The following is a 21,864-nucleotide window of genomic DNA, read 5'->3' on the forward strand; positions in this document are numbered from 1 at the left end:
GGGTTCACTGGTTACTTCCTAATGTCGTCCAAAGGCGCTGTGCAAATGGTAAGGTGCATGCCGCCAGCAGTGACAGATATTAGCAGTTTGGGGACCGGGCTTGGTAACAATAGGAGGCACGACATCAATTTATTTAATTATGGTTTTTTGTATAATTTTTATTTAGAAATAGAGTAACTTAATCTTTAGATGATACAAAATCCATAGAGTATTACGTATGCTTGTCATGTCATATTTATCATGTTCGGGGATGTTTCTATTTCTATTTGTCTGTGGAAGGTTGATTATATTTTTTTCTGTCCGAAGAGGTGTCATTATTCCTGTTGGTATATATATTTTGTTGAATTATCACCATTTAGAAGTGTTTTTGAAGGTGAATTTTGGTGACTTCAATTTTATTTTGTTATTTACGTTGTTGTTTGATAATTGCCATTCCTTCTAAGTACGTTACATCGCATATAATCCTGACTAATTTGTCAAGCGAGTTCTTCATATTTTATAATTCTTTTAAGGTACAGTTGTAATTATTATTTAAGACCTATTAACCAATGACACAACAGGATACGGATCACGCAAGGCCCGTTCTACAGTGATACGAGGATGGAAAACGTAAGGCTCGTTCTACTATGAATCACGTAAACAGTGACTGATTGCACGCTACAGTGTCTGCAATATTACGCGAGGCTTAACTCTTACGTTTACGTTGCTCCGTGCGACCAATAGCACCCAAGTTCTGGCTGCCGTGGTAGCCTTATTTGTTTGTTCGAAATGCGTTAAAAATTGAAATTACATACCAGAATATCGAGGGTTGTATTATTTTGTCTTTTTATGTTAATTCTGCCCCTTCTATGATCTGGAAGCATAATATTTTATAAATGAAATTATTGTTTGGTTACTTAAAAGTACAACATTGTTGGTTTTATTTGTTAACGTTTCCTTGCATTGTGGAAGCAGTAGATGTGATTGTGAAATGTTCTGGGAGATAGTCTCCATGATAGGCTATTGTAGAACGGGCCTAAGCGACGGATCTCTTGGAACGGAGTGTCTACAACGACACGCAAGCAGATGCGGACCTGAACGGATTACCCGGCAATTCTCAGCTGTTCTGTTTAAGCCCCGGGCACAGTCAACATAGTATGAATACCTGGATGGTTGCAGCGATAAGCACTTACTCAACACAAATCTAGCACAGCGGCCAGGCTACAACCATCATTAATTTAACCTTATTCTTTTTTGTTGTTGTATTCGCCTTTGAAAAATTAATGCTTCTCTAGTTGGTAAAGGAAAGAAATTTTCTAACAGAAAAAAAAGGAATTGTGAAATTGGTAAATATGTAGTTGAGCGGTATTTGCAAAAAAAAATGTTTAAAATCCGAAAATACCTTTATTATATGCTCTTCAACTTCCTCTTTTCATTTAAAGCGGCGGAGATAAGAAATTCCAAATATTTTAGGAGATATTGAATTTTTAAATTTCATCACAATACCTGCGCATTCATGTGGCGTTGACCATTGTTTCTTGTTTACGAATATCAATTTTTTTATTGTATGATGATATCACGTGATTGTTCGTGATAGGCCAGAATTCAAATGAACCAATACGTGATTATTTAGTTCATTTATTGTTTAAAACGGTGTTTAATTACCGCCTCCAACTTAGGTGAGTTTTTAACGTTTCTAATTTTAAAGTCTTATTTGTTATTTGGATATTGTTTTGCAAGTAATAAGTAACAAAAAAATTTTACGCAAGTTGTTACTGTTCATCCTTTGTCCCGGTTTGTTAGGTCAGGTCAGTTACATTATAAATACGTTAAAACTCAAGAACCATTGAAATTAATTAATATTATTTTTAATGTATGCTTAGTTTCAAAGTATTTATAATGTAACTGACCTGACCTAATCGACCATTTTCATTAATTAGGCATTAACAAACACATGGCAATAAAAAAAATGGCTACGGTCGAATGATTACACAGGTCAGGTTATAGCAAAATAAGAATGGCGATATCTCCTAAAGTATTTGGAATTCCTTACCTCCGCTGCTTTTAATGAAAAGAGGAAGTTGAAGAGCATACAATAAAAGTATTTTCAGATTTTTAACATTTTTTTTCGCAAATACCGCTAAACTACATATTTACCGTAAAATTATATGCACAAATATTTATTTTTCTCCTTTGAACATTGGGCTGTAATGTTTAATGATTTGATTTACACTCACAATTGAACTTTCAGCTGATGGCCCCTATTCTCATCCCACCCCAATTTATCCTTTAGTCATCAGATCCCTTGCATCTCTCACCCCAGCGTTCCTTGCTCCAGCCCATTTCACTTTCTTCCTCTTCTCATCTTCCATCTGCCTCCATTCCCACGTAGCTTCCACCCGTGATCGCTCCATGCTGAACTTCATCGTGCAAACATTATAATTAAGATAAAATAATATGCAGTATAATCTAGTCAAGAAATACATTTTCATATTACTAAAGTTCTCAAATGATAGGATGTTTGAGAGCATGTGATTGGCCAAAGTGTATTACTGTTTTCGCAGTAAGGTAGTATTAAGCAAGAGTTAAACCTAGTGCAAACTACTTAATACTAATGCCGGGCTTATTGCAATGTTCAATTGTAGCCAGTTAGATCGAGTTACAGTGAAGTTTAACTGTAATGTATAATAGTGTGTTTTTTCAGTGAAATGTTAGTGTTGGTTGTGGCAGGGCCTTATCATTATTCTGTGCAACCAATAGAAGCAGAGTATTTAGCAGTGTTTGCACCCATGTTTGTTTACGTCTTTAAATACGTTAAAAATTGTTTCATATACAAGAATATCTATTTTTTCATCATTACTTTGCGGTGTCTGGTTTATTTTCATAGAATTTTTTTTTCTATTTAATTTTTTTTGTAAAAGTGAAATCCAATCTCCTTGGTTTTAATTTTTTATGTTTCCGTGCAATGTATAAGTGGCAGAAGGATAGTGAAACGTAAATATCTTGCGGGTCTGCAATCTGTTTCAGTTTTTACATTTCCGTAAGACCCTGTGACCAAGTAAAATACAATTTGAAGGTAACTGAGGGAGAGGTACGGAGCTTGATCAAACCCTTGTTAGGTCCGTTCTACAATAAGACGGAAGCAGGGATGGATTACGTAAACAAAGAAGAATCTCGTAGAATGGAGTATCTACATGCAGTGGACCCATACAGATTATTTCAGCAATGCTCAGCACTGTGTAAGCATGTCAATATCTTGCGATTCTGTGATCCGTTTCTATCATTAAATTTCCGTCTCATTGTGGAACGGGCCTTAAAAGATTTGAATGTTATATTCTGTGAGAAGTAAACATTTACTGTAAGTTAAAGCCTTCACACAGACATTTGCACCAGTATTAAATGGGATACGTGAGCAATATCAGACGACGTGAAAATGAATGTATTTTTAATGGGAGTCTTACACACAGTAACCGACAGTGTCATGTTGTCGTAAAGTGTAGCTAGCATTTCGTCAAATGGTGTGTCGATTATATATCAGGTTATCGAGAACATTGTGAGCTTGTACAATCATCCCGACATAACTGTTTGGTGTTCAGAGCTTGTGTTCAAAGAATATTCATTATTGTGGTTTATTAAAAAAGAAAATTTTAAATTTAAATAAAAATGACTAGTTAATTTTTTCACACAATAATTAAAACATTTAGTTTAATTTCTGCCAGCTAAAGGCAAAAAAAAAGTAGAAAATTACACTTAAAATGGTGTATAAAATGAAATATTTGCCTTTTGAAATTCCCCAGCACATATTTTTTTTTTCCATTCGTTGCCAGATGGTATGTCTGTATTTATAGGAATAACAGTTGGAGGCAGTAGGTAATGAAAGTTGAATGTGATCATCCGAAAGTAATAAAAAGCAATTACACGTCTATTAGTTTTTTGAAGAGATTGAAGAAACTGCCATTTAAATACCTAATTTTATCTTTGCCTAGCATTTAATGAATGCAATACATCCTTTTTTATGTCTTTATATTTCTTCCTGTGGTTCAATATATAGAGATCAGTATTTTATTAAACATAGGTTACATCTTTCTCCTTTTGTTGCCAAACCTAAAATAATCCTAGCCCCCATTAACATGTTTGATTGTTATCAAACACCCTAATAGTTTATACTACTTAATATTTCTGCTTTGGTGTTCCTTGTTTTCTAAGGTGATGATTGTTTAAGGTCGTGGTGTTTCGAAAGAAGGTGATTTAAGATCTTCTTGGTACAGTGAGCCAGGTCAAAGTTCCGACCATTTTGTGTCCGATTCACTAAGCTGCCTGGTAGAATTATTTGTTTTAATTCTGTCGACTCCCTGGTTCGCTGTTAACCTGCTCTCTCCTTCTCTTGGCAGTTACGAATGACGTAAATCAATTAAGTGCATGCTACATGTGTGCAGGCTCATACCGTCAGTTGGGGTGAAGGTGACCAGATTTCATCTTCATAATGAATTTTTGCTAACAAATGTTAATATGTTTATTTATCTAACTATGTATGTGTATAGATCTATACTTGTTTTCTGAAATGCTGTCATTGAAAGAAAAAATTACTAATATTTTAATGATGTTTTTAATTTTTTTATGTAATTGGTCATGTTCACCCCTAGTGGGGTGAATGTGACCATTAAGTTTATTTTCATTGTAATATTCACCTTGCTAGTGTTAGGGTTAAGTTGACTACATTATTTGTAAGAGAAACACCAAAAAAATTATTTTGAGAAAAAAAAATCTTATTTTGAATTTTTACTCTGTAATAAAAAATATATAAACAATTTAGAACAAAATAAAGTGTTATTTATTTAGACTGCCAATAATGAAAACTCAAGTGGACAGATTTATTTACCTTCCTGTCAATAGTTAAGGTGACTTCACTTAAACTACTTGTGCGCAAAACTGGAAAATAATTGAATTGATATTTTACAAACATTATCATTTAGGCTATTCCAGAATATGACTGATGGTTATTTCCTAAAATAGAGGAACCTACAAGTTATGAAAACAGCCAATAACCAAAGAATATATATTTATTAGTATAATAAAACATTTAACTGATATGTGAAGTAAACCTTACAATAATAGAAAAAATAGACCAAACAACCACAACAACAACAAACAACAACTACTGGAAATAACAATTGAAACTATATGTTAGTAAACATTGAACTGCATTTCCATTCTAGTTCATTCTGCTATCACTTTTTCTTGGAACACATTGACGTCGTCTGGCCGACGACCACCCCAGAGCCCGACCTGCACCCGCCAGTATACGCTCCCGCTAACGGAACACACCCCTGGCCATGGCCCACCCGAGTCAGGCGACCCGAACAGCAATTAAAGACAAAGCCGCGGAAACCTGAGTAGACAAGAGAAGAACCGTACCCATTCCTCCTGAAACATTAAATGAGGATTTTAGCGACAATAAAATCTCTTCCAGACACACCCGTTTGGAGTCTAGCGTAATGAGGTCACGCCTGGCGCGAGAGAGGCCGAGCCTCCCTCGGACGCCATGCCAGTTCGGCAGTTCAGCGCAGCTCACGGACCGGGGCGGACCTACGTCCCACGGAGAGGCAACATCCTTTGTCTACATCGAAAGTAACGTCCGGTAAATATAGTCACTAATTAACAGAACCCCTTTTATTACTTAACCTCTCCGTGAGTACCCGGTCCCTTTTTTCGGTCCAGGACCTAATCCGGCCGCATCAATTTAAAGACACCCCGCACCACACTTGGTCAGCGGGGCTGCTCTTCAGTATACGGCACGGGCCGCCTCCCGCAACTTACAGAACTTTATTTAAGGTCACGCGCACGGCGCTGACCACAAACCCGCAAGGGAACTTGGACAAACTTAATTGCGGTGCGTGTTTCACCACAGTGGGCACAACACCCGCGCCGAGACATTTGCATACGGGATTGGCCGTCTCCAATCGTCCACCCCCTTAATTCAGTGTATTTTTGTATCCCGTATTTTGTATTGCTAACTTACGTTACCCGAGTAACGAGTGCCACGTAACTTGTGCGCGCCCCCTTAATTCAGTGTATTTTTGTGTCTCGTACTTTGTATTGCTAACTTACGTTACCCGAGTAACGAGTGCCACGTAATTTGTGCGCGCCCCCTTAATTCAGTGTATTTTTGTGTCCCGTACTTTGTATTGCTAACTTACGTTACCCGAGTAACGAGTGCCACGTAACTTGTGCGCACCCCCTTAATTCAGTGTATTTTGTGTCCCGCCTTTGTGTTACGAAATTACGTTACCCGTGTAACCAGTGAGACGTATGAGACGTAGCAGCGTCCGAGGCCACGTAACGCGGAACACAAACCATACGGCGCCACGGAATAACGAGTAAAACCCCCCCCGGGGACCTCTGTAGAGTGTTGTATTGTGTACGACTCGTTCCTATGAATAAAAGGTACGACACCACCACCTTAACTCCACGCCTCTTATTTAAAATCATCTCACGCAACACCGCCGCCGGCCCTAGTGGGCCACGCAGGGGCACATACATCCACGACCCCCAAACTCACGACTAGAACCGAGCTAGTCTGGCGCCCACCCGGACAATACGTAGCAAGAACCGCCTTTTCCCACTAGGAGCCACACCGGGACTCGAGCCCGAGACCCCGGACGACGGCATTTGGCGCCCGCTGCGTGGGGCAGAAAATAACGTGAAAATTTTTTTTTCTCCACCTCCTGGACATTTTCGAGATAAATTCACCAACAGGCGACAGCGGAGACACGAAACGGCCATTTTGGACACAGGAAGGGTCGAAGGCCAGACAGACCGGCGCGACGAGGCGAGCGGACAAAGGACACTCCAACCACCCCCACCTCCACACGTCATCACGGCGAGGCGAGCAACGGAGCGACGTCACCACCCCCACCCCGCGCGGACCGTTTTCGCCTCCTCTTTGTGCGGCTGTCCGGGCGCTCTCGGCCATCGCCTCACACGCCCATCCGCACCCCCGCCCATGCCGCGGCCATTCTCGGCCTCTGTTTTGTGCGGCTGTCCGGGCACCTGCCTAGCCGGCGAGCGCGACCCCGCGCGCAGACTTGCACAGCGCGCACAGAGCCACGAGTGAAAAACACGACTCGACACAGCTGAACACGCACGATAACAAGAGATGGATGCAGACGAATGCAGTGGGTGTTACCACCTCTACCCGAGATGGTACTTAAACGGCAGGATCGCCGCGGGGTACGAGTGTGGCTATTGTCAAGAGTATCGCACATACGGGATGACGATGTGTGGAAGCCGGTCGTGTCCTGGAGGAAGTAGCATGGGCTACCACTGCGACGAGTGTACCGACCTATGGCATCGTGACTGCACCAACGAGCGTGAAGGTACTTTGAGGCGCGAGTCCTTCACGTTCACGTGCGCGCGATGTACCGCAGGACGAGCCACCCAAGTGCAGTATTCGGGAGCAGCGCTACTAATTCCTCCCCTACGATACGCCGCGACAATTCACGACATCGAGACGCCACTCACGCAGACGCAAGACGTATCACGAACTCACGCCCCGACGACATCCGCACCGTCACGTACAACCGTCCCGACGCCGACACTCACGCAGACGCAAGACGTATCACGAACTCACGCCCCGACGACATCCGCACCGTCACGTACAACCGTCCCGACGCCGACGACCTTCATCATGCCGCCAACAATCCCGCTCCCGTCGCCTCCTGTCCCGGAGCCACCAACCTCGGCATCCCTCGTAGACCTGACGCCTCCCGACCCAAGTCCGGAAACACCGTCACCAGCGAGACCACGCTACATCAACCTGACGCCACTCACGCCGACGCACTACGCCTCACCAAGGACGCCTTCCGTCCCGACGCCGACGCTCGTCACCCTCTCGCCGCCAATCCTGCTCCCTCCGCCTCCGGGCCCAACGCCACCAGCCTCAACACCCCTCGCAGACCTGACGCCACTCAACATGACTGCGACGACGCTTGACCCGCCAAAGCCGACCGAACGACGCACGACGCCGACCGTCCCACCGCAGTCTGCCACGACGACCCGAATCCGCAGCGTGTCGGAGACACCTCACGACGCCGGGATGGCCTCGCCACCGCACCTGACCACTGTCACAGTGCCGCGAAGGACCGTTCCGACGCAACCCGCGTCGTCTACGACACACGCCTCATCCGGGACGCCACCAGACTCGGCACCGACACGTCGCGCCACACCGTCGCCACCGCCTAGCTTCAATTACATGCAGCCGTCGTCACTGCCACATGAGCGCGCGGTCTCAAAAGGGACGCTGGAAAACGGAATGCCCAGGGCCACGACGCCGAGACGCCTGTGCGAGGCCCCGCCACCGGGACTCGCCCCGCGGTGCCCGCCTGGCTTCGAGGCACAGGGGATGGAGCCCACCAAAACGAGACAGACGCGCACGACATCGACGTCGACGCCGTCTTCGGCACCGCCTGAAACATCAAAAACGCTAGAGGCGCCACGACGCCGCCCCTCGGCCGGCCTGCCACAGCAGCCACCGAGGCGACGCGCAATCTGCCCTCAAGAGGCGCCACGACGCCGCCCCTCGGACAGCCTGCCACAGCAGCTGCCGAGGCGACGCGCACACTGCCCTCAAAAGGCGCCACGACGCCGCCCCTCGGCCAGCCTGCCACAGCAGCCACCGAGGCGACGCGCACACTGTCCTCAAAAGGCGCCACGACGCCGCCCCTCGGCCAGCCTGCCACAGCAGCCACCGAGGCGACGCGCAATCTGCCCTCAAGAGGCGCCACGACGCTGCCCCTCGGCCGGCCTGCCACAGCAGCTGCCGAGGCGACGCGCACTCTGCCCTCAGGAGGCGCCACGACGCCGCCCCTCGGCCGGCCTGCCACAGCAGCTGCCGAGGCGACGCGCACTCTGCCCTCAAGAGGCGCCACGACGCCGCCCCTCGGACCGCCTGCCACAGCAGCTGCCGAGGCGACGCGCACACTGCCCTCAAGAGGCGCCACGACGCCGCCCCTCGGACAGCCTGCCACAGCAGCCACCGAGGCGACGCGCACTCTGCCCTCAAGAGGCGCCAGGACACCGCCCCTCGGACAGTCTGCCACAGCAGCCACCGAGGCGACGCGCACTCTGCCCTCAAGAGGCGCCACGACGCCGCCCCTCGGCCGGCCTGCCACAGCAGCTGCCGAGGCGACGCGCGCTCCGCCCTCAAGAGGCGCCACGACGCCACACCGTGACGTCACCGCGGCTACCGGGTCGCCTGAGCTCCCTGCATCTGCCTGACGCAATGCAGGTCGACGCCACGGCACCTGGACGCCCGACCGCCCCCCCACCGCACGTGACCGCCACTCGGCCGATGACACCTGTCATCCGTCTGGCACGACGGGCCGCGAAACGCCCGCATGTCGGCAAGGCTGAGCCGGGCCGTGCCGAGCGCCGCCCGCGCTTGCAGCCCGCCTACCGAGAGCCACCTGACCTTGGTCGCCGCCGCCCCTGCCGGCCGGCACCCTGGCCACCACCGCACCGCTGCACGCTGCGAGACACCGCAGCCACACTCGGAACCACTGTCACCCCCCGAGAACGAGTCCGGGGAGGTGCTTAGGGCACAACCGCACAACGACCACGCCGACACCACCCTCATGATGATGGAACTGGACGACGGGGACGAGGAGGCCTCTACTCCAAACCCGCCCGGCACACCGGAACGGGAGAGGAGGCTGTACCCATCCACGCCGTACCAGACGCTGAGGGCCAACGTCAACAGGCCACCTCGACGAGTCGACCCCCGGATGTTTGGCGTGGGACGACCCGGGACAGGTGCTCGGGCCCTACCAACTGCGGCCACCGCGAGCACTACCCGGGTGGAGCTGTTGCCGGAGCTAGGAGGCGCCACGACGCCGCCCCCGGCACGCCTGCCACGACGGCAACCGGGGCGGCGCGCACGTTGGCCCAGTCGGCCACGTTCACCAGGTCCAGTGCGCTGACCCTATCAGCCGCTGACCCCACCCAGGCGCCACGACGCCGCCCCCGGCACGCCTGCCACGACGGCAACCGGGGCGGCGCGCACGTTGGCCCAGTCGGCCACGTTCACCAGGTCCAGTGCGCTGACCCTATCAGCCGCTGACCCCACCCAGGCGCCACGACGCCGCCCCCGGCACGCCTGCCACGACGGCAACCGGGGCGGCGCGCACGTTGGCCCAGTCGGCCACGTTCACCAGGTCAAGTGCGCTGACCCTATCAGCCGCTGACCCCACCCAGGCGCCACGACGCCGCCCCCGGCACGCCTGCCACGACGGCAACCGGGGCGGCGCGCACGCTGGCCCAGTCGGCCACGTTCACCAGGTCCAGTGCGCTGACCCTATCAGCCGCTGACCCCGCCCAGGCGCCACGACGCCGCCCCCGGCACGCCTGCCACGACGGCAACCGGGGCGGCGCGCACGTTGGCCCAGTCGGCCTTGATCACCAGGTCCAGTACGCGGAGCCAACCAGCTGCTGAGCCGCGAACCACGCCGGGATGGAGTGGCCGGAGCTAGGGGTGGCCCCATGTTAGCGGGACCATAAGCGGCGCAAGGTCGGGCTTCACAGGGGGGGGGCGTTTGACGTCGTCTGGCCGACGACCACCCCAGAGCCCGACCTGCACCCGCCAGTATACGCTCCCGCTAACGGAACACACCCCTGGCCATGGCCCACCCGAGTCAGGCGACCCGAACAGCAATTAAAGACAAAGCCGCGGAAACCTGAGTAGACAAGAGAAGAACCGTACCCATTCCTCCTGAAACATTAAATGAGGATTTTAGCGACAATAAAATCTCTTCCAGACACACCCGTTTGGAGTCTAGCGTAATGAGGTCACGCCTGGCGCGAGAGAGGCCGAGCCTCCCTCGGACGCCATGCCAGTTCGGCAGTTCAGCGCAGCTCACGGACCGGGGCGGACCTACGTCCCACGGAGAGGCAACATCCTTTGTCTACATCGAAAGTAACGTCCGGTAAATATAGTCACTAATTAACAGAACCCCTTTTATTACTTAACCTCTCCGTGAGTACCCGGTCCCTTTTTTCGGTCCAGGACCTAATCCGGCCGCATCAATTTAAAGACACCCCGCACCACACTTGGTCAGCGGGGCTGCTCTTCAGTATACGGCACGGGCCGCCTCCCGCAACTTACAGAACTTTATTTAAGGTCACGCGCACGGCGCTGACCACAAACCCGCAAGGGAACTTGGACAAACTTAATTGCGGTGCGTGTTTCACCACAGTGGGCACAACACCCGCGCCGAGACATTTGCATACGGGATTGGCCGTCTCCAATCGTCCACCCCCTTAATTCAGTGTATTTTTGTATCCCGTATTTTGTATTGCTAACTTACGTTACCCGAGTAACGAGTGCCACGTAACTTGTGCGCGCCCCCTTAATTCAGTGTATTTTTGTGTCTCGTACTTTGTATTGCTAACTTACGTTACCCGAGTAACGAGTGCCACGTAATTTGTGCGCGCCCCCTTAATTCAGTGTATTTTTGTGTCCCGTACTTTGTATTGCTAACTTACGTTACCCGAGTAACGAGTGCCACGTAACTTGTGCGCACCCCCTTAATTCAGTGTATTTTGTGTCCCGCCTTTGTGTTACGAAATTACGTTACCCGTGTAACCAGTGAGACGTATGAGACGTAGCAGCGTCCGAGGCCACGTAACGCGGAACACAAACCATACGGCGCCACGGAATAACGAGTAAAACCCCCCCCGGGGACCTCTGTAGAGTGTTGTATTGTGTACGACTCGTTCCTATGAATAAAAGGTACGACACCACCACCTTAACTCCACGCCTCTTATTTAAAATCATCTCACGCAACACCGCCGCCGGCCCTAGTGGGCCACGCAGGGGCACATACATCCACGACCCCCAAACTCACGACTAGAACCGAGCTAGTCTGGCGCCCACCCGGACAATACGTAGCAAGAACCGCCTTTTCCCACTAGGAGCCACACCGGGACTCGAGCCCGAGACCCCGGACGACGGCAACATAATGGCTTTGTTTGTTTAGTTTATAAGGAGGCAAAACTGTTTTCTGAATTAGACACTTCTCAACATAAATTACTAGACATTGGGGTGAACATGACCATGTGGTCATCTTCACCCCAAAATGCTAAAGAAACTGCACAGTTTCAATAAAATTAGATTACCTTAGAAATTTTTATTTATTTGGCAATTTTTATTATTTACTTACTCTTCTAACCTCTCAAATCAGCAAACACAGCAATTTTATTTGCAATTATTTTTTATTACACCCGGCAGCAATAAAGTTTTAGCAACATTATTAATCATAACAAATAGTTCTTGGTTTTTATTTGTTTATAAATTTCTGTCTAAAATTGTAATTTCAGTCCCAAAATCACTTCTTTTGAGAGAAATTCTCCTAGATTTTAAAACATAACCACATAATTTTTTATCTTCATTGCATGGATTGTGTCAGGCCAACAAAACAAATTTCATAAAAATGGTCAACTTCACCCCAACTGACGGTAACAAATGGGAAGCTGACATTAATTTTTTTAATAAATAGAGTTATTTATAATGTATTACATTAAATTACTAAGTACATATTCAAGTGAAATACAAGTTAATTTCCTGTAGAATAGGTACAAAAATTACCTATGATTGCTCATTTAAAATTTATAATTATACAAGCTGACATGTTACTTATCAGAACAATAAAGAATATGTAAATTTGATAGTGCAAGTTATTTCTAAAACTTTTCCTTGAGGTATATTTCATGTAATGCTACAATCATGTGCCAATTTATGTACTTAATAAAGTAGCAATCACATTGCCTCCTATTGTACGCCAACAGAACTAGTTTTATCAGGAGAACTCTAGCATTTTTGGTGTCTCAAGGAAAGCATTGTGTATCAGCAGACACATTATTTTATCTATAAATAACATAAGGTCTATGTTATTGTTCTTTGGGCAATTGTGATATTACTGTACTTAATGTTTTTTTGGAAGTAACAGTAGGGTTATGTTATTTTCCTTTGGGCAATTGTGATATTACTGTACTTAATGTTTTTTTTGTATCTAAAAATAACACAAGGGCTATGTTATTTTCCTTCGGGCTTAATACTTAATGTATTTTTGGTATCTGTAAATAACAGTAGGGCTATGTTATTTTCCTTCTGTCAATTATGATATTACTGTACTTAATGTTTTTTTACAGCGTACGAGTTACGTCTACTAACATGCTTCACAGATTTGAGGAAGGAAAGATTAAACAGTATGTCGCCAAGGTATGGTAATTGTTTAACCATTAAATTTAAATAAGGAACACTTTTTTTTTTTTTTAATATTGAGGCTTTCCCCCCAATTTGAGGTACTTTTTAATATAATTTTACAAAAGATCTGGACTGTTTTTTTACGCTTGCCCTTTCGTTTTTAAGCAACATGTTAATGAAAGAAAGCATGGGAAAGTGGTGCGGTGAAATTTCGTACTAAATTTTTATTACAGTATTGTGTGTAGACAGTAAAATAGCAGTGGCAGACAATACACACTAGTTTTAAATTTTATGCAGCCTTGAGATTTTTGTAATGACTCAATCATAAGTGTTTGAAACAGTTATTGCATAAGGTAAATATTTAAAGTTTGTAGCTTCATGATAAAAAATTTCCTAAAATCTGGAGTACTCGTGTGGCTTGATTGTACTGCAAAAACAAAAAAAATTTCCTTTGGAGTCTCAAAAAAAAAAAAAGGTAGTAGGGAGGGTAATGAATTCTAAGGAACTAGTAAGTTAAAAACAATTAGAAATGAGAAGATATTGTTACGATTTACCGCGGGTTCGTAAAGGATAGCCCAATTAAAGATTTTTATCACACACACAGTTTTATTTATTTCCACTACTTATGTTACTTACAATTAATCTTCTAAGATGGCAAATAATTAACTACACTTAAAGAAATGTCTATTCGCCAGTCACTCGTTTTCACACACCTCGCTGAGCCGCACCTCTGGCGCAACTCTCGCCGCGGGACTCCGTCGCCGCACTCCGCCGCCGCCGACGCACTTGCCCTTCGCCGAGGATCCGCTCGACTCCTCGCAACTTCACTCGCGACTCCGCTGCACCCGCGGCACTATCGCCCGGAAACTCCCCACTCAGACTGACTTGAAGGTCAGCCCAACCTCCTTATATAGCCCTTGGGTTCCCGTCCAGAACAATCGGGCATGTCTCCGAGATATCGCGCGACCTTCGCCATCGAAATGTCCATAAACGCGTCGTGAGTCCTGTCGAAGGACGCGGCGGCTGCTCAAAGAACGCCGATAAATGCAACAAGCATCGGGTTCCCACAAAATGCGCCGATAAACATGTCTGAGTCCTTTTATTCCGCAGTGCGGCCTCTTTTAAGTAACCCGATCTGAGGCAGGTGCGCACTGCGACGGTCAGGATGTCGTGAGATAGTATGACACGAGATACCAGGGGGAGGATGCGGGTGGAAGGGGGCGCAGACAGGCCGAACAAGCGCGGCAACGCCAAGCACTGCAGCCAAGCGCGATCGTAACAATATTAAAGATAAATTTCTTACAGGGTTTGTAAGCCTCCTTAATATCCTTAAAAAGTCATTAATTTTTCTTTAATTAAATAAGGGCCCCAAAAGTTCCTAAATTTCTCTAAGGATTCTTAAAAACACCTTAATAATGAATGATAACTTGCAAGGATGCTGAATTTTTAATGTTATTTTGTTTCAGAGTTGGTAGCAAACAACACTTTGTGAATGTGCATTACAATTGGCAAATTTTGGATTACTTAATATTATTTTATATGTATAAAAAAACTTAATACTTTAAATTTTTTTTTGTATTTTGTTTCATATTTTTAAACTAAAAAGGTTTATCATATTGACTTACTTTGAACTTATAAAGTAAATATTGTTAGTGATGAAATTAAATATTAAGGTTACACATTTCAAGTAAACACTATGTTGGGTTAGATATGTGTTCCAGAGATAAGTTTGAACAAAAGGGGCTTATCTGTAAGAATTTAACTAACCAACAAAATAATTTTTTGTGCAATAACTATTTAACATTGATACTATTTCCATGAGAGATTTTGTGATATTGTTGATAGTTTTCTACCTCTGTGTAGTTGTGAATGCAATGAAGTCAAAGGGTCTTTAAAAACTCCTTAATTTTTGATTGCACGAGAGGGAACGTTGTATGTATTAAAATTGGAAAAACAATTAAATTGCATACTAGAACACACATCCGCCTGAAAAAACTAGTTCTCAAACTATCGAAACGATAACTACACATTTACACAAAAAACAATAGGCCTAAATTACTCGCCTATTTTAGAAGCGGATATAATTTTTTGGCAATGATGCAGACATTCATGTTTTTCAGGAAATCTGAGTTCAAACATTTAATAATCGGCGAGGTACCCAACACTATGAGTGAGTCACCACTTGTACTTCCAACATTCTACCGCACATCCCTCCACACTTTATAGGTTTTGGGTGTTCACTGCCGTGTTGGAGAGCCATGATATTCAAATTGTGAATCGTTTTTAGGTGCTCGTAATCACGATCTACGAGAAAATTACAGGCTCGCCAACAGTTGCTCATAATAGTATTTCCAGAAAAAAAAATTTGTCCTTTGATTACGTACAGAATCAGGGATGTATTTAGCTTAAAGGTTCAACCTCTTTAAGGGTGGAGGTTTGACGGTGCTGTACAACAATAAACAATCATGAAATAAAGAACATTATTTACTGAGACAATTTTTTTTGAAGAATAGTGTTTGAGGACTAGAATACCACCTACATATTAATACATTTTTCAGAAATTTGTTGTTTGTATTATTTTTACTGCTTTAATTCTTCGTTTTAAGAGAAAGGGAGAATAATACACCCTTGTACAGAAGTGCTCCGTCATGTTGCCTAGCTGTTTAAGATAAAAAAAATATATTTTTCATACGTGATTTGTTAAGACAGTTTATATTTAAAAAAATTGATTCTTGATACTGGTTTCTTTTTAAATTTAGAGAACCACAGATGCTTTTTTTTTAATATTAAACTTAACTTGACAACTTTTGGAAATTGGTACAAACTCATTAGAAGAAAGAATATAATATAGTTTGCTTAGTGGAAAAAGTTGGTAAGTCCACTTTTTTGTGAAAATGAGTTAACTTCACAGATGAAGTTTTAAGGGCAATATCTTCGCCAAGAAAACGTTTGGAAGTTCAAATAATGAATGATTGTGGACGTTTTCTTCTAGCTTTATTTCGGCAAGTCCATTATAACGCTATTCTAGGCAAGCAAAACTTGGTAAGTGAACTAACAGACTTTTTCCACTAAGCCCACGATATAGTTTTTGTATGAGAAACTCACCCTTATTCCTAACAGCTTCCACTACTACAGTAGGTTGGTTTAAACTTTTTTCAGTACCAGAATCCAGATGCCACGAGACGGGATGTCTTGGCAGCCATCAGCAACTATAGTGGGTTGGCGTGTAAACAAGAGCATTTTGGTGAGCACATGTAGTTCTGCGTTCTTTGAGTGATTGTCGCAAGGGGGGGGGGGGGGGGTGAGATTTAAATCCATTGCTGGTCAGACTGCTTCTCGTGGGAAAACGTCAAGTACGGCTGGGGAAGGTGAGGGTCGGCCTCAGAACATGATGCGAGGAACATCAGTTTGTCCACATGCTCCAGGATTTTTGTCACTGTTAACAGTTTTGTTACGACATAGAATGTACGTGCTTTGTGGCTATGGGAGTTTTTGTTTAGTTATGAAGTAGCGCAAAAAAAATTAAGATTGATTGTTTTCTATGGAAATTTTTATTGTTAATAGTCAGTGAAAAAATTAAAAATAACTGGAAAAGTCAGGGAATTTGGGTTGTGTTGTTTTGCTGGACATTCGGCTGCCTGATCTTAGTCATATTGGTATCGTTTTTCTTACCAGTTTGTTAGTAAATGTTCTACTATTAAGAGTTATTAGGCTGACCAGTTTTATCTATATGTATGTTTTTCTTGTTTAAGTTAATGCAGTTAAACCTCAATAATAATCCTGTTAATACAAAACGCTCATTAGTACAAAGAGTGTTCACATTCCATACAGGTTACATAGGTGTTATAATGCTGTGTTATTTGTTTAATACAAAAATATGGTTATTATGTAGTGCAAAGTGGTTTTGTTCTGAGGGTAAACAATTTCATGTAGCAAAGGATGGTGAATAGAAATATCCCATAATAATGTTATTAAACAATGTGAAGTTTCAACTAAAATAATACTAATGCCATTGCTCTGGTTCAGTGTAGGTTGGGAAAATAGCTTAAAATTATATGTTTTTCTAAAATGTTGGTATGTCTTTTGGTAGGTAGTTTCTATACATGTGCTTTATTCTTCTGTCTTAAATCGTTTAAATTGTTTGCAATTGTCCTTGGAGTGTATTAATTTTATTAGGTGTGCTAGCTTGTACCAAATTAAAACAAAACTCTATTAGAATTAGATTTTGAGATTATATTAAAAATTGTGATTACATTTTTTAATATGTAGTTCGGTTAATACAAACCTCATTATTGCAAAGTGACTAAATTATGGTTTCTTCTTCAGGTTTGTATTAATGATGTTAGACTGTAATGAAAAGCAGTTTATTTAGTGATTTATATAGTGAATGTTAGTTATAATTTGAGGAAAGAGATGTTAAACTGAAAATGATTGCTGTCGCTAAGTATCTTGGAATTTATGTTAAGATGTGGTGTGTGCTTTTTGGTCAGTACCCAAGCTCTTTTCTGCCATGTTTTTGCTGCACGGGTTAAGGGATAGTTTCCTAAATTTTTTTACTTCTGTAATTTTGTGTTTTTGACCATGATTTCAATGTATCTATAACATAACTATAGTTAGATGTTTATTTAAATATTATGTTTATTTTTTACATAACTTTAAAGGCCAATTTATACTTAAAATGTTTGCATGAGCTGAGAGCACGTATTCGTGTGATATACAGTTTTGAACTAAACATTATGTCCGTTATCTTTGTTGTGAAAACTCATTTGCAGGAATTTGTTCATAAAACTTTAAAGTCTAAATTTTTCCAAAATTTGTAAGTTTTATTTCAGTAGTTTTGGAAGAATCAGATTTTCACGAAATTTATGAATTAAATGCTAAAATTTTAAACATTTTATAACAAAGGCAACATGCAAATGGTAAATTCAAAATGTAGGTTACACGAATACGTACATGCTCTCAGCTCACACTAACGTTGAAATGCGGATCAGTCTTTCAAGTTTATAAAATCATTAAATAAACACCTGTTGGATTGATGAAACCGTTTAAAAGTATCCACCCATAGTAATGTAATGAATGAAATTTAAATTGTGGTAAAAAAAAATACTAATATACAACAAATATAGTTTAGGAAACATACCACTTTAAGGCGTAGTTTCGGTCTTTCTTCGACTTCCACCAACGCTTCGCCTAACTGTTGTTATTTCTAGGTGTGGATCTTTGTTTTTGAGTGTGGTGCATTTGATAAGGTTGAAAGTGAAGAGTAAAACCTGTATTGAGTGAAACAGCCAATGATTCACGAGGAGTTACTGTCGCCCCAGGGCTTATTCTTCGCCTGTTGTGGAGCGAAATATGTCGTATAAGTGTATCCCAGTATTGACGGAGTAGTTAGACAGATTGTAAATACCTCACAGTGAGAAGCTTTATGCGTATAGTAATGAATAAGGACACAGCTCACCAAAGGACTGCACAAACACGTATCACGCAGGCCTCTACAGTTGAGACAGCCTGGTACAGCCCGCTTAGAGCAACATGTGTGGACAAGTGTGTGCAAGTGGACAGAATCAATTTTGAACATCAATACTGTCTGATGATTAGGGACATGATTTCATAGTCAAATTCATAGGTCAATTTCGATTTTAAAACAGTAGTTTGCGGTGTTATTGTTTTTATACATTGTCCTTTTTCATAAAAAAAATAGTCTACTATTCAGCAAATACCAGTCTAAAATATTGTTATAATACTTTTTTAACCAAAATATTCACATTTTTATGGAAACATGGCACACTTATACAATAAAATCATTAGTAATAAGGATGTCTAGGTACAAAAAATACTCAGAAAAATAAAATAAAATCTGCAAAATTTTGTTTATAGAAAAATAATGTGCCAACATTAATGTAAAAACATGTTACCAAAAAAGCAATGCAATATCAAACAATGTAGGTAATAATAATTTTTTCGAATCCATTTATTTAATACATTTGGGTGAAAATTCATGCTAAATAAAATGTAGTCAATGAATTTACCATAGTGAAAGATAACAATTTTTGTAATTTGAGTTAAGTGATGTCAAACTGTCAATTGATACACGTTTTTAGTTACAGTTTGTTGATAAATATTGTATAGCTTGCATTTCGGGGTTACATGTTGTATTAGCAGGCTTTGCTATTTTGGTTTCATCGCAATTCACCATGTAATCTTGACCCTACTGATAATACATCATCGCGTTCACTGCTGAATAGGTTATTATTGTATTGACCATTTTTCTAAATGTTCCTAATTATACTCCGGTCAATTGCACCCACCCTTGCTCAGTCATGTATGAAATAAGCCCTGTGAGTGGCGAAGACTCCAGGTGAATCATCCTGCAGATGCGAGATGTGGTGGTTGTGGGAAGATGAAAGGTTTGTCGCAGTATTGGAAGGAGCGGAAGTGTTCATTCTTTAGTCTAGCTCAGCGGTTCCCAAATGGTGGGTCACGACGCAATAGTGGGTCGCAACTCGATCCTAAAACTATCAGAAACCATCGAATAAACCACCAGAAAATATAAGAAAAATCTAAACAAATTGAATTGTTTGCAGACACATATCTATTGTTAAATAAATATCTGTTTTGCTACAAAGTACTTATATTTTGTCAACCATTTTCAAATCAGAACACAAATTGTTTATCAATAATCAATCAGTATCTTAAAAAAAAAACACACACACACACACACACTATATACATATATATTTGCAATATTTATGGTAAATCATATATACATAAGGAAGGGATACGATACAAATAAGGTTTTTTTACTCCACCATGGACCGATAGACAGTGGAGGTATTCCTATAAGGAAAGGTGGGTCGCCAACTGAAAAAGATTGGGAACCACTGTTTTAGTGTAATGTCCCATACTCTTATAAATGTTAATTGTGGCGCATAATTTTTTGACAAAATACCTTTCATTATATCTTCATTCACAGATAACGTATGTACTTAACAGTATTTATTTCAAAACACAGGTGCTTAGAAAGTTTGTATTTTATGTATTCTGTGTGACCTGCATTGAATGGCATGCATGTGTATGTTTTTAAATTGAAAGTGAGTAAAATCTTCACCTTGGAGGTATGAGATGCTGTGTACATTTTATTTTGTTAAAATTTTGAACCACCAAGTCAAGATACCCAATGTATAATTAATTCATGAAGTAGAGGCTTAGAACACAGTATCTATTTGTTTTAAATGAAATAATGACCACAGAAAATTAAAGAGAAATACCATCAAATTCCAACTAAAACTAATTTTAAATACTCCACATTTGTAATAATGTGATATATGATTCAATATTTCAAATATTATATATATAATTTTCGTCACAGCAAGCGGGACTCGTTAAAAAAAAAACTAATGAAAAGAGTTTAATTTGTATGAAGCCAAGAAGCTTTATTCAGAATTATGGATTATTTTCTGCCACATAGTACATACTTGCTTTTAATATGTAACAAGAAGAAGTTAGCTGTTATCAGGCGCGTTTGCGTAAATGTATCTTACATGCTAGAAACAAAGTATCGCTGAATATTTAACATTTTCGTACCAAACTAGAGTTGCTTATCTCATTTTCTTTGCATTAACATCATTTAATGCTTTTCATGTAAATTTATTCAGATAGTTCTCTTGCATTTCATGTTTCATCTAAATTTTCTCAATAAATATGTACTAAATATCATTTCATAGGGTTAAAAGTCATGCATGTTGTTGATATTTGTTATCACTAGTGTGATCCTTTGCAGCAAAAAAAATTATTAAATATGTTTTAAGAAGATTTTTGAAGCAATATCAAATGCAATATGTTTACAGAAAAATCTCTTATTAATACTAATGTCAAAATTAATAAAAAAAAACTGGGAATGTCAAACTTAGCTTAAAGAAGTTTTGTGTTATTAATTTTGCCTGTGTTTCTAGCATTCAATAATTTTGTGTGCTATATATACAGTTTCATTCATATTGAATCTTTTTAAGAATATTTTTTTAGCTTTCACTTTTTTTTTGTTTCAAGATTTATAGTTTTTGTAACATGTACTCATATAAATATGATTCACTTAAGCAGAAATGTTTCACTGAAAAGAGCAGATAATTTTAAATCCTAGACATTCTTCTTGCTTCAGGCTGAGAAAGGTATGTGTGCAAGTATAACTCTACCTTGATATGATAAATGGTTTGAGTGGAAATTTTTAATTTCACACGGATTTTAGGGTTGTGTTTTGTAACCGTTTGTGCCAGTTGCTTTACCATGAAATCCTACATCTGTTTAGTGTTAACTTTTTTTTGGTTTGTGTGATTAATCACGATTGTGAGCAATAATTTTGATGTGTAACATCTTAGCTCTTGGCATACGGAATTTGGTGGGAGTAATTTTGTGAACGGGACGGAAGTTGCACGCCATAGAAATGTGTACCAACGGTGCTGCTTCCGTGACGGACGGTACAAATAAAGTTCACAAAGCCAAAGGGAAACTTTATAGTAGTAACTGTTAATGAATTTTTAACAAGATGGGCAGTATTTTAATAGAGTTATTTGTTAAAAATCATGTGCAAATATAGGGTTTCGAATTTTTTAAAAGTCTGTTTCGTGTTTATC

At 42.2% G+C, this 21,864-nt stretch overlaps 1 protein-coding gene across 5 annotated transcripts in view; it reads left to right on the plus strand.

Annotated features, from left to right (window-relative positions):
• Positions 1-269: 269 nt before the first annotated feature.
• LOC134541235 (tumor susceptibility gene 101 protein) overlaps positions 270-21,864 on the plus strand; it is a 100,235-nt gene continuing 78,640 nt past the window's right edge. Inside the window, exons 1-3 of one of the 5 annotated variants that reach the window (XM_063384505.1) lie at positions 270-373; positions 13,183-13,252; positions 16,397-16,481. In XM_063384505.1, the coding sequence (XP_063240575.1) occupies positions 13,205-13,252; positions 16,397-16,481 (133 nt within the window). In that variant the 5' untranslated portion in view covers positions 270-373; positions 13,183-13,204. Of the gene's footprint in view, positions 3,071-10,874; positions 10,959-13,182; positions 13,253-16,396; positions 16,482-21,864 lie in introns of those variants that run through there. The other 4 variants (XM_063384503.1, XM_063384504.1, XM_063384507.1 and 1 more) reach the window with 4 other exon arrangements.

Source organism: Bacillus rossius, chromosome 18 (assembly GCF_032445375.1).
Source record: "Bacillus rossius redtenbacheri isolate Brsri chromosome 18, Brsri_v3, whole genome shotgun sequence".
Lineage (NCBI taxonomy): Eukaryota > Metazoa > Arthropoda > Insecta > Phasmatodea > Bacillidae > Bacillus > Bacillus rossius.